The sequence below is a fragment of the Fringilla coelebs genome (assembly GCF_963513975.1).
Source record: "Fringilla coelebs genome assembly, chromosome: 1".
Classification (NCBI taxonomy): domain Eukaryota; kingdom Metazoa; phylum Chordata; class Aves; order Passeriformes; family Fringillidae; genus Fringilla; species Fringilla coelebs.
This window is the reverse complement of record NC_140028.1, coordinates 145,622,762-145,636,198: the sequence shown is the minus strand read 5'-3', so window position 1 is coordinate 145,636,198 and position 13,437 is coordinate 145,622,762. Positions and strand designations below refer to the sequence as shown.

At 42.0% G+C, this 13,437-nt stretch overlaps 1 protein-coding gene across 1 annotated transcript in view; it reads left to right on the top strand.

Annotated features, from left to right (window-relative positions):
* DPP6 (dipeptidyl peptidase like 6) overlaps positions 1 to 13,437 on the top strand; it is a gene marked incomplete at its 5' end in the record, with an annotated part of 404,621 nt that overhangs the window by 357,751 nt on the left and 33,433 nt on the right. Inside the window, 5 exons of the mRNA XM_084224866.1 lie at positions 345 to 383; positions 7,134 to 7,241; positions 7,779 to 7,870; positions 9,497 to 9,544; positions 11,464 to 11,582. Coding sequence (XP_084080992.1) covers positions 345 to 383; positions 7,134 to 7,241; positions 7,779 to 7,870; positions 9,497 to 9,544; positions 11,464 to 11,582 — 406 coding nt within the window. The remainder of the gene's footprint in view (positions 1 to 344; positions 384 to 7,133; positions 7,242 to 7,778; positions 7,871 to 9,496; positions 9,545 to 11,463; positions 11,583 to 13,437) is intronic.

Below are 13,437 nucleotides of genomic sequence, written 5' to 3'. Positions count from 1 at the left end.
GCAAGTCTGTGCATAGAGCATGGTGATAAGTTTTTTCTTCATAACTTTCATTTCAGCCTATATTTACTTCTTAAGAAGATTTATTTCTTTGGGGAATAATACATCTTGTGGATTTATGTGTTCTGTCTGTATGTGTAAAATGCTTTCTTGAGCTAGTCAATGTTTATCCATCAGGAAGGAGAATCAAGGAAAGCAGCCACTGGATTCCATTCCAGAAGCACATATTTAAACAGTTTCTCTGTATTTCTGAGCAACTTTTCAACTCCAATCCAACAGCTTCCTGCATTGATAGGCAAAATATAATATATGACAAGTATGGTATTAATGATCTTTTTGTGTTTTAGAAACATGAAGATGAGAGCGATGCCTGGCTACACAGACAGGTAAGAGTGATCTTCTCCTTGTGGTCAAGTTTTTGGTAGGATAATTGCTTCTCTGAGCTTTACCCCATCAGAGAAAAATCTGATTTCCAGATTTGAGAGAGCTGCTTGGAAGATGGCATGATCTGTAAAACAGAAAAGAGCTGCTCAGTAACAAACAAGTTCTCAGTAAAGATGCCATCCACTCTGGTAGGTCCCATAGTCCTTAGCCTGCAATTTACTTGTATTTAAAAGAGATGAAAAGCTGGTGTGGGTGGGAAATCCCTCACTGGCAGTATCTGTATAGGACTCATCAGCCTCAGAGGCAATCCTTCATACCCTGCCCTGACACTGATGATGACAGTTTAAACACTATTGTGGTTGTTTTCTGGTCATTTTATTGAGAGGATCTCTATCCATTCAGAGACAAAATCATGCAGATAGTCTGTTGAGTCACTTAAATATCATATATAACACTAGCCCAGGAGTCACTTTGTGAAGGGACCTCATATTAAATGAAGCTGGTTTTGAGAGAGAAGCTGTGATCTCGATTCAGCCACAACACCAAACTGTTTTTCAAGCCAGACAGGGAGCAGCATGTCACAAAAGACCTTGTTTCATATATTTTTCCAAGTCCAGATTTAAAGCATTTCAAATTTTTGTCGCAGCCTGTTCAGAGGAGCCAGGACCCTGTAGAAATGGCACTTCATCAGTTCACAGCAAGAACAATGCTCTCCTCTGTTCAGTGGCTGTCCTGCAGCAATGGGCTGTGTGTGATCCACATGAGAATCCATTTTATGGGGAAATAGATTTTGTGCTCCAAGCATCTCAAATAATCTTTTGCTGATATACAGTAAAAATGGTGCTGAAATATTCTTTACATTCATAAGGACTGTATTGGCTTGGGTAGGAAACAAAAGCTTAAAAGACAAGTCAAATCAAGGGGAAATTAAATTGTCCAGATATTGTATGTTAAAAAAAAAAAACAACAACAACAACAACAAAGTCCTTAACTGGCATTATTTATTTTATAAGTATGAAGGCAATAGCAGTAAAATAATCCTCCCATTTCTATTTACTGCACTATAGTAGAATCTGTGTTTTATATTACTAATACAGTATAGTAGAACTTGTGTTTTTACACTGCTGTTATTTAGTCACCTACCATGTAGACAGACATTAAAAGACAGTGCTTTATCCTCATATCTGAAGTAAATGACCTGTCAGTCTCTAATGGGCTTGCTCCAGGGAAATACATTTTGTTTTACTACATCTCCAAAAAGCATATGCTTAGTTTGAGAGCACACTCTTAGTTTAATGTTAGAGAAGGGTGTTCATTACAGCCAAATGAGTCAGACATCTCAGTTCTAAACTAAAATAACATTTTCTATGGACTTTGGAGACATTTGATAGCATCCTTCAAAAGCTTTTGTAGGAGTCTGAAGAGTCATATAGCTCTTTTGCCAGTATTTCTGACAACAAAATTACTTAAAATTCTAGTTTTGACTGAACATGATTACTGGGATAATTGTATTTCCTATATTTGCCTTTTATTCTATGACACATTAATCTAGATAACTGGAAAGGTATTTTCATGGCATGTGTGCCTGACTATGAGGATGATGTGAAAATGTGAAATGCTAGTTTAGGTCCACTAACTCTTCAAGAAGGAGATGAATTACACATCAGGCAGCTGCTGAAGGAGCTCAGGAGTGTGGCTTGGCTCAGGGTGAGGACTTCTTGGTTGAGACATTTTAATAAAAGTGTTTGCAAATGAGCCAGGTGCCCTGTCCCCTCTGTAGACAGCCGAGGTGGTGGCAGGGGGGTCACACAGGGTTCAGCCCACCCCAAAGACCTCCTTGTGAGAAGAGTCCCAATTTTAAGTCAGCAGGACCAAGGAATCCAGCTGCTTACCTTGCTCTTTAAAATACCCCTTCAAAATTCTCCATATGCCTGGTTTGAAAGAGTTTTTTGCACCGGTTTTACCTTTTTCCTGGGAATTTAATAGGGACAAACAGTCAGCTGGGAGTAGGAGACAAGATACTCAACAGATACATGAGGGGGTCTCCAAGGATGACAGGGTTGACTTTTTTCAGCTGTCTGAAATCCTGGGAGATCTGAGACAAAGCATAAAAGCCACAAATTTGAATTTTGTTGTTTAGTAGTTTGGTGACTCAGTGGCATTTAAAAGTCTGTGTTTGGAAGGTCATAGTAAACAATCTCATGTTTCCTTCTGGGCTCAAGTTCATGGATATATTTTATGCAAGTCCAAAATCTTTGGAGAGTCTCTCTCCAACACAAGCAAGGAGAAATAATGCAGCCACCCCCGTGCAGCTGAAAAATAGAATAAACTACCCAAAGTATAATGAGGAATACACTGTATTTACACAGGAATTGCTAGAAATTCTCTGTCACTCTTTGTCAGATGAGGTGGGCCATGTTCACTAAAACTGTCCAGGGACTCTGCAAGTTTATACTTCTTTTATTTATACACTTGCTTGTGCACTTCTGAGCACAAGAGCCAGACTAAACTTCACTCATACTTCTGCTAAAATACACAAACTGTTTGAAACACTAATTATAGATGTAAGCAATTTTGTTTCAATTTCTGTGAAGAAGCCTTTTTCCAGCAGTACTGGGGATGGTCGTGCACAGGCAATGATTCAGCAAGGGAGAAATCAGGCAATTTCTGAGCACCTGCTGATGATAAACTTTACTGTCAATTTAATTGTTTTATTTATTTAATTGTGAATGTGGCCCAAAAAAAAAAAGATTTAATTAGAAACCACGGTGCAATAGCAACTCCACCAAAGGCTGCAGTCTTTGGCATTGATGTTGGCAGGACCAGGAGACCATAAAATTGTTATGAGACCTATAACCTCCAAAACAGCCTGCATGGCTGGCTGCCCTCCCCTGATAACAGCTTCTTTGGGTTGCATTTTTCTTTCCAGTCCTATTTGCCCATTGTTTTAGATGACCTCAGTCTGAAGCTAAAGACTCACTCTCTTAAAAGGTGGAGGTGATGAAAACCTGGCACCACTTTTCTTTTACTACTCCCTTGCTTTAATCCTGCATGATAACCCAGTAATGATTCTTACATGTAGTTAATAGGAGGTATGAAAGAGATTTTTTTTAAAAAAACAGAGTTCAGAGGAACTTGCAAACACCCACTTTTTCACTCTGTAAAGCCTTCTTGCCATGCAATTATCCCATAATTGACCTAATTTTGGCATAAAGACAAAGGAAGCAGCAGAAACAGGACCCAGAGTTCCATAACTCAAACACTCAAATTCATCTACCAGAGATAAAAAAACAGCTCCTGCCTACAAAGAATCTTTTTGGTGCTTAAATGAAGAGTTCCCATTTCACCCAGTGAAGGGGATCTGTGCCCAGGGGCATGGGATCCTCTCCAGTTGTTGACCCTGATTTTGGTGCAGCTGCCATGGCTTCAGAGATGGCCAAAGGTGTGGGGCACCCAGCCATAGAAGAGGAGGAGGACAGGGATGAGGATGAAGCTCAGCCTTGTCCCAGGGGCTGTATTGCAGGAGATGGAAAGAGATTTTCCCCCTGTGCCCTGAGGAGGAGGTGTCTCCACTGTCCCACTAGAGTCAATGCACACTGGGGGTTTTCTTTGTTGGATTTAAACAAAGTGTTTACCAATATGCAAGGGATTAAAAGAATTCATGTCACACCTATCTGTTTATCAGAGCCATGGGCCTGTGACACAGGAAGTATTGGGACATTTCATTGAAAGAATAATTTGCCAACAGAGCAAAATCATTAATTCTGGGATCTGGGCAAAGATGGGTCAGACACAGAGGGCAGGAGACTGCTGAGGAAGGGAAAATTCATCAGAGACTCAATTGGAAAGGATCCAGTTATTCAGAATAATTTGTTTCCTTTTTAAAACCTGAGGATGAACCAGAAAATCATAATTCTCATGGAAGTATAACTCTCAGTCAGTAACAAAACCAACATGCAAAGAATCTGCTTTACCACTAATTTCTGTGGGGAAATGTGTCCAAGAGCATGTGAGGCACTGCAGAAGAGCAGGAGGCTGGGAGTGTGTTGAGCACAGACAAACCAGTTTGGGGCTGCCATGTGTGGGGCTGAAATATGATGATTGTTTTCCCCATGTTCATGTGTGGGTGGGTTTGGTGGAGCTGTATTTCTGTGCCCACTAATCTTTCATTATTCCAGCTCACCATAAATCAGATAATTTCTCTTTCAAACATTTGTCCTGGTGTGTGTTTGATCATGCAAATCCTCGAGGTCAGAGCCACCTGTGCACTCCCCACCATCCTGCACACTCCTTATCCTCCCTTGTTTTGCCAGAGGAGCCTTCCTCAGGTGGCTGCAGATTCCGTGATTCTCAGTGATCCCTCTCCAAACACAACTGAATGCACTCTACCTTTTTCTCTTTAGTTGTTGCTCTTTACACCAGCACTTTGTGCCCCTCTCTAGATCCTACAGAAGCTCAGACTGCCTTTAGCATTGTCCCCTCACCCATCCTGATTCTGCCCAACTTGGGATAAGCCCCCGAGGCACTCCTTGCTTTCTTCTCCTGACCATTTGCAGATACACTGAGCTGAGTTGTGCAGCTCTGAGCCCCAGCACTGAACCCTCCAGGAGGTTCTGAGCCCTCCAGCAGCCTCCCATCACCTTCTCTTTTCCAATAAAGCTGAAGTACTTGGTGGCAGAACTTTCTCACATTTCACTATCATCTACAACAAAAAGATTACAGACATTTGAGATGATACCCATATCCTTTAAAGTCTATTAATGAAACATGAGTTTCTTCAATACCTTTTTTCACCTACTGATTCCTGCTGGGGCTACAATCCTCCTGTGGCAAAAACTTCCAAACATTCCATATTTGCTGCATAGTAAAAGTACTGTCTTTTTCTTGCACTAAACTGATCTTCAAGGAGGGCTGTCCTGTTCTATTATTGTGGGATTCAGTCAACAATAGTTGACAAAAGGTTCTGACAGTTCATATCACATGCAGAATCCTTTAATTATGTGCCCAGTGTAGCTCCCTAAATTATAAAACCCTGTTCCAAGAGAATTTCAGTCTGTCTCTGTATTTACCCCCTGGGTAAGTCATCATCTCTGTCACAAAGTTCTGCCTCATTCATGTTTTGCCTTTCCAGCAATGAGACATGCAAGCAGACTGTCTTGTTTCATCAGCCCAGTGCTAAATCCTCACATCTGTCACCTGTGCCATGAACCTGTGTCCCCTGTAGCTCTGAATGAACCTCAAACTCATCAGCACAATGCCTGCTCTCACTGGCAGAGACATATTGCTGGAATACATAATGCAGGAGGCACAGATATAGAAATGGAGGGTGAACTCATTGCTACCTACCTCAGGAAAGGAAAACCTGTCCAGCAGAAGGTTTGCCTGAGCTATCACAGTCATTATTCAGTGAGGTTTCTGCTGTCATGAAAGACATTTGGAAATAATATAGAGTTTCGTGTTTCGGGTTCCAGAACGATGTCAGAAATAAATGAAACCATTATTTCATTGAGCTGCAACGAGCTGCAAATGGGCACATTTTAAAACACACTGAAAACCTAAGCAGGGGAAAATAAAAGGCAAAAAGAACAGTTTGAACACCTAATAGAGCACTGACAAATCTGATAAACAGCAGAAAAGAATTAATCAGTAAAGAACAAAGGAGCAAAGGAACGTAGAGTAAGAATAATGTGTTAGCTTATGGGAAACAAAAATGTTTATTCCTTGGCTGTGCCATAAGTCTCCATGTGCAATCAGATTTCAGCTGGCTCAGTGTGGTGTCTTGGCATGTGCCGAGCAGAAATTCAGGGGCTTTGATTAACACTGAACTGCAGAGGACCCAGGAGAGGCTGGCAACAATCTCCTTGTGATTGCCCTGGATAAAGAAGGGTCCACAAAGCCCAGCCAAGGAAAGGCCCATCCAGGCACAGACAATCCTGATATCACAGCACAGCTTCAGCAGAGGTTCAGCTCATTGTTCACTCCCAATTAGTTGAGACTTGGAGTTAGCTTCATGTAGGTCCTGTTGGTACAATGCTCCTGAGTCCCACCACAGGGACCATCCTTCTGCCTTCCCTGTTCAACCTTTTCATGTAGTGGAGGCTTCTCAGGTGCCTCAGGGCTCTTGTTCACAAAAAGAATGCTCCCTTCCAGGAGATGCTTGCTTGCCACATGTGGTGCTTGATTTTCCTTCTGCTGAGTCTCTTCTATCTCTGGGTGGAAGTTCCAGTCACCCAATAAAAGTCAATCACCACGTTCACCTGGGAGCTCTGTGTCAAAGAGTTCTGCAGGAGATCCTCTCCCTCATCAATAATTCAGTGAGATAAGCATTTGTAAGGCAGTAGAAAAAGGCAGCAGTCAGATGCTGTTCAGTTGTGTTTCCCTTGGAAGAACACAGAGGTTCTTCCAGCAGGCTAAACAGGGTTTGTCACACCAGTCCTAAAGGCTCCAAGTGCCCCAAGCAGCCAGCTGTATATGTGCATTTTGGCTTTGAAAATGGGAATTTACTTCATAGCCAAGGAACTCTCCTTGCTGCCTGTCCTTCCCCAGCTGAAAGGTGTCTGCTTTCCCGAGAGCAAGAAGCAAAACTCAAAACTTCCTGCAGTTTTCAGTGGGCTCTTTGTCTGCCTCAGCTTGCTATTGAAGAGCACTTTCTATTTTGCTGTGAATTAATTTTAAAGGGTGTTGGAGTGCTGAGCAATTCTAAATACAACCCATTAACACTAATGCACCCCTTAATTTTGCTGTTTTTACAGAATGAAGAGCCCATTTTTTCCAGGGACGGTCGGAAGTTTTTCTTTGTCCGGGCCATTCCCCAGGGAGGACGTGGGCATTTCTACCACATTGCCATGTCATCCTCACAGGTAACTCCCTGCTGCTGCTCTGGGTCTCACCTGAGGCAGACAGCAGTAAAAAGTGGTGTCTGTGCTTGTAGCAATGAGATGGGGAGGTGTAGAGGTAAAAAAACCTTTTGCGTACAAGAAAACCTCCAATGATGCTTCATTTGGGCATAAGATAATGTGAATTTCCAAAGAAAAAGGTCAGTCTCTTTCCAAACATTATTATTGTTTTGGTTTGGCTTTTGTGATGCCACCTTAGTTGTAGATAAGTGAATCTCCACCCTGCCATAAAAGATTCAACAGAAGCACATGGGCACCTGTATTAGAGGAAGGGGTTTGAAGTTGCTCTGGGCTAAATTTACCCCATCATCTTCAGCAGAGTCATGGTTAAGATGATTCAGACTCTGTTATTTCTATGCCTGCACATTCACAGAAATGGCAGGTGTAGTGGTGGAAATTGCAGATATTTGGGTTATTTGTCATGGGCAATGGAGCAAGAAGAGCTCCCTTTTTCAGAAGTTGTAACAATAAAGAAATCTACTTCTCTTTTCTTTCTGGCAGCCCAACAGTAGCAATGATGACTTACAGGCCATTACATCTGGAGATTGGGATGTGACAAAGATACTGGCATATGATGAAAAGAGGCAGAAAATGTAAGTAAACTTTGGCCTGACAAATCAGACTTCCTTTGTTTAGCCCTGGGCTCTGGGTTGGTTACAAAGGTGTTGTGTATGCCCTGAAACCTGTGAGCATCAGGAGCTGGGGATAAGAAAGCAGAAGTTGTCTCCATTTTGGCTTAACCTCTCACATCATTACATTTATCTTGTGCTGTTTTGAATAATCTGCACAGTTCAAACCTCTCTTTCTATGACTGTTGAATATATTTGTGCAGAGGAGTAATTTCTCCTGCTGTAACTTCTGATATTTCTCTCTCTAGGAAAGCAGCCTGTTTTCATCAAACACTTAGTCAGTTTTGGAAAGAATCTTTTGTTGACCTGCAAAAATACCAATGCAGTGGGGGCAAAAAAAAAGGCAAAAAAAAAAGCATTTAGTTAGAATTAGAAAAAAAAATAAAAACTAGAAAAACAAACCCACCCTTCTTCACACTTGCTCTTTATGCTCTTAAAATAAATTCTGTAAACAGTCCCTATTTCAAATACACTTCGAGAAATTACATAAGAAAGTATTTAGACAGCTTCTGGAATCAAATAACAGATTCCTTTCCTGAAAAATTTTGGATGGATACAAGGTTCTCTCAGATACTCAAGGTCACTGAACAATTGAGCAAATAGCCTCTGGAATATAATAAAATTTGAGTGATCATCTAGAGCACAGTGCTTCAGAATAATAGGAAATCATAGAAATATAGAATCACAGAATGGCTTGGGATGGAGCAGAAAGAGCATCCAGCTCCAGCTCCCTGCTGTGGGCAGGGACATTTTCCACTGGACCAGGTTCCCCCTCAAGCCTGGCCTTGAACACTTCCAGGGGTGGTCTAAGTAGCAAACTGGCACCAAAGCCTTATTGGCATTTTAACTGGCCAGTCAAGCAGAAAATGCCACCCACAATTTGTACAATCAAGATGTGTGCCTAGGCAAGTGCAGATCAGCAGGGATGGAAACCCTTCCTGGCATTGTTCACCCCAGGGATGCTACATTTGCTCCTGTGCTCTAGCATTTTCCACACAAAATGCATCTGGGGGTTTAATTCAGATTTCACAGGGGGGACTGAGGCTGGCCAGCTCCTGCAGCATCACTCTTTTACCTCCAGAAGCTGGCACTGCACAGCAGAGCCCGTGTTGATTATCCAGAGAGGAGCTCAGCACAGTCTCAGCACAGAACAAGGAGAACAAAGTGTTCTTCAGCTTCATGCTCTGCCTCCCATCAAACCCTGACTGGCTGACTAGCTGGGCAAAGAAAAAAATGTGGCCAGAGAAGTAAAAACTTCCTCTAGAGAAAGAAGAAAGGTCTTTAAAAGAAATTCTGAGCCATGAATCTTGAGGTAAAAAGGTGGATGTCTTCAACTTAATCACTTGATCCCTTTTTGATCCACTGACATGACCAGGAGTTTTCCCTGCTGGTTTTAATTGCAGTGCAGTGTGCAATGTATTCCTTGAGCCTCTCAGGGATGTGTCTCTCTGTATCCTTTCCTAACTCAATTTCAGCTTCCCTTGCTTTTACAAGATTGTGAAAATGGCAATATGAGTGAAGATGTTGTTGCATGAGACACTTCTAAACACCCTTCTGATGGTGCAATTCACTTTTATTTTTCCCCTCCAGTTATTTCCACAGCACAGAAGACTCACCAAGAAGAAGACATTTATACAGGTATGTGCTTTAGTAACTTCATATTTCAGAATTTCCCATTTCTTCAGTTTTACACGAACCATAAGCACTCGCAGTAGAAGCAGTTTCTTAAGTTATTTTTCTTTAATGGCATTGCAAGATCTTTCAATGTGTCACTGGAAGAAACAGTGTAACCATAGCAATCAAAATGCTTGACACTTGGAAATGTTTTACACTTAGCAATTTTCTCACATCAATTCAAATTTTAAATTGGTGTCAAGATTGACTATCACAAATAGGTACTTCACAACAAAACTCCTTAGCACTTGAAGGAATTCAGAGATACATAAAATAATGGTATAGACTTTATAGTCTTTATACTTTTCAAAAGAGGCTTTGAGAAATTTCATAGTGGCTCACCTCTTCATGAAACTGAAAAGAATTAACAATATTTTATGTTTACAAACCTTTTTCTGCAGTTCCAGAAGATTTTAGCATTGTCCCTAAGTATATGATGAGTAAAAATCTGGTTTTACAGCAAGCTTTTGGTAGTGTTGCCATTGTGAAATGTTGTGGAAGCAGATTACAAAGTGGAGGAAACACAAACTTTTAAATACACATTTCAGAATCATTATTCCATTTGTCCTGTTTTTCTTCTCAGTCACCCTGCTGCCATCACAACATCTGCCATAAAGGGCAGAGTTGGTGAAGGCATCAGTGGATAAGGGACAGTCAGTACACTTTCCTTCTCTCACATGACATCATATCTTTTTTTTTTCCTCATTGGGAAGGAAACTACAGCAAAGTAAATTACCTGTGATTTAATTTTTTTTTTCCTTTAAAGATCTATATGCCTGTTCACCGCACTTTACAATTTTTTGAGCATTTATTTTCCTGAAGAAAATTTTAAAAATTAAATTAACTCCTCATTTCTATTGAAATGAGAAGAAAACCTCACTTTAAAAACAGAGTCTGGGCACAGTTCAAGAGCTGCTGGCATGAGTGAAAGCAGTTCTTCCTTGTCAGCATCCATCTCTCCCTGGTGCCTCATCAGCCTCATCTCCCCACACTGACAACAGAGAAAGAGCAGATGAAGACCTGTTTTGGGGAGTTTTTTCCCCTCCTTTTTCTGTTTGACTTAGTAGATTTAATTAGTATTGTAGTCAGAGACAAAATCTGAGCCTTAACAAGAGCCCATGATTACTCCTTTCAGTCTCTGTGAAATAAAAATATTGCTCAGCCTCATCTCTTGAAATGGTAGCAGGAAACACTCCTCTCCTTTACAGTAGTACTAGAAAGATCTCTTGGTTGGTATTCTTGAAGTTTCAAAATGCTATCTATTAATATTTGCCAGTAATCTGTAATTCTTCTACATTCAATGGACTCTTAGCAGCAAGCTTGTGAGCAAATGGACAGGCCACATTACCTTCCTCAGCCACAGATTCCCTAAATACAATCTTTCCTTTCTGCTTGGGGGTTTTAAGAGCAGAGGTTTTTTTATTTAAACAAATTGCTTTGGCCTCTGAGGCAACAGCTAGCAAATCTGACCAGTGGTGAAACCAATAAGAAACTTAGAGAAGGCAATTGCAGCTCTTTATTGTCCTGTTATAATATAAATAAGTGTTGAAATGTTGCTCCTTTGTTTCATGCCTTCATCCACCAAATTATTACTTCCTCTTGTGAAATTGCAACCATCATTTTCTTTTAAAAACTGTGCCTTCCTTCATAACCACCTGACATTGCAAAATGACATCAGTATCCATTTATATATTCTCTATTCAAGCAGGAGGGGAAAAAAATCCATTATTGCTATTTAAACTCAACCAAATGGAAATACTTTGTCTCTTACTAATGCTGGACACATTAGATTTATATTCTTGTTCTAAAGAAAGGTTCAAGTAATGTTGCTTTCAAATAACATTTGCTCAGTGACCTTCATGGAATTGTATTAACTTTTTCAGTGCAAGCACAAATGGGAACTTCAACAGGAGGTGCCTGTCCTGTGATCTGATTGAAAACTGCACTTATTTCAGTGCATCCTTCAGCCACAACCTGGAATACTTCCTGCTGACATGTGAAGGTATGTGCTGGGTTCTGTCACTGCAGTTGTTGTGCCTCAGGGGCAGGATTCAGAGCCAGCACTGATATCCTCAGACATTCTCTGTACCTGAGCTCAGCTTTGAAAGACTTGCCATGAATATGTTGCTTTTAAAGATTTACTCTTGACATTTTTCTTTTATATTATATTTTCACTTGTAGCTAGAAAGCAAATATTTACAACCTTTTTCTGTGCATACATGCACAGAAGGTAGAGGTAGATTCCCCCAGCCACCACAAGCATTCTTAAAGGGAAGTAACAGCAAAACCTGGAGGATATAAAACATCAGAAAATTTATGAGAGAGAGGCCAGCAAGGTGGGGTTGACTGTGAGTCTGAGTTCCAGATACATCAAACAATACTGTGAACAGAGGGATTTAAAGTAGGTTACAATGAGAAGACAATTTGCCAAAAGGCAGCTTACAGAAATGTTCCTGATGGACAGTGTGAGTACAGAATATCTGGTGCATCTTCCCTGCTCATCTGTCATAGATCTGCTTTAACTTGGCACAATCTGCAGGTCCAACAGGGATTTCCTGTTTTGAAAATGCCTGAGAGTATCCAAGAGGCTAAGGATGCATTTCAGGAGAAGAGTCACTGAAGTTTTCTCCAGCTCTGTCAAGACTAAATGCAGAACTCCACTGAACTTAATTCCATATAATTTAATTCTGCTTAATTATCCAAAATTGCACACAAAATGTATGCACACCAGTCATCTGCTCCTGGGATTGAAGCTGCTCAAATGGCTGCATGTCCTCTGCAGAGAGACCTGGAATGGTGGGATGGATGGGCAGAGTCTAACAAGGTGAAGTTTAATAAGTCCAAGTGCCAAGTCCTGCATTTTGGCCACAATAAACCCTGCAGTGCTCTAGGCTGGGGATGGTGTGGCTGGGCAGGTCCCAGGCAGAAAGGGACCTGGTGACAGCTGGCTGAACATGAGCCAGCAGTGAGCCCTGGTGGCCAAGGCCAGTGGCATCCTGGCCTGGATCAGGAATGGAGTGGCCAGCAGGAGCAGGGAGGTCATTCTGCCCCTGCACTGGGCACTGCTGAGGTCCCACCCTGGGTGCTGTGTCCAGCTCTGGCCCCTCAGGTTGGGAAGGATGTTGAGATGTTTGAGTGCATCCAGAGGAGGCAGCGAGGCTGGAGAGGGGCTGGAACACAAACCCTGAGAGGAACCCCTGGGGGAGCTGGGGGTGCTCAGCCTGCAGAAAAGGAGACTCAGGGCTGCCCTCATCACTCTCACAGCTCCTGAAAGGTGCCTGTGCTCAGCTGGGCTGGGCTCTGTCTGCAGCAGCACTGACACAGCCAGAGCACACAGCCTCCAGCTGCACCAAGGAAATATAGGTTGGATATTAGGGAAAAGTTTCTCACAGAAAGAGTGATAAATTTGGGAATGGTCTGCCCAGGGAGGTGATGGAGTCACCATCCCTGGCTGTGTATAAAAAAAGCCTGGATGTGTCACTGGGTGCCAGGGTTTACTTGAGGTGTTGGGGCTGGGTTGGACTCGATGACCTTGAAGGTCTCTTCCAACCCAGGGATTCTGTGAATTCTTTGAAAAGGCTTGAAAAGCAAACAAAAAATTCCTTATTTTCAACAGCCCAGGAGAGAAATGTGTAGGTTTTGAAGGGGTATTAGGAAGGAATTCTTTACTGTGAGCAAGGTGGTGCCCTGGCACAGGTTGCCCAGAAAAGTTATGGATTCCCCATGCCTGGAAGTGTTCAAGGCCAGGTTGGAGGGGGCTCTGAGCAATTTGGGATGGTGGTGCCCAGGGCAGGGGGACAGCAGTGGGCTCTGGTGATGCAGGGGCTGTCCCTTCTCTGGCTGCCAAGTATCCACTG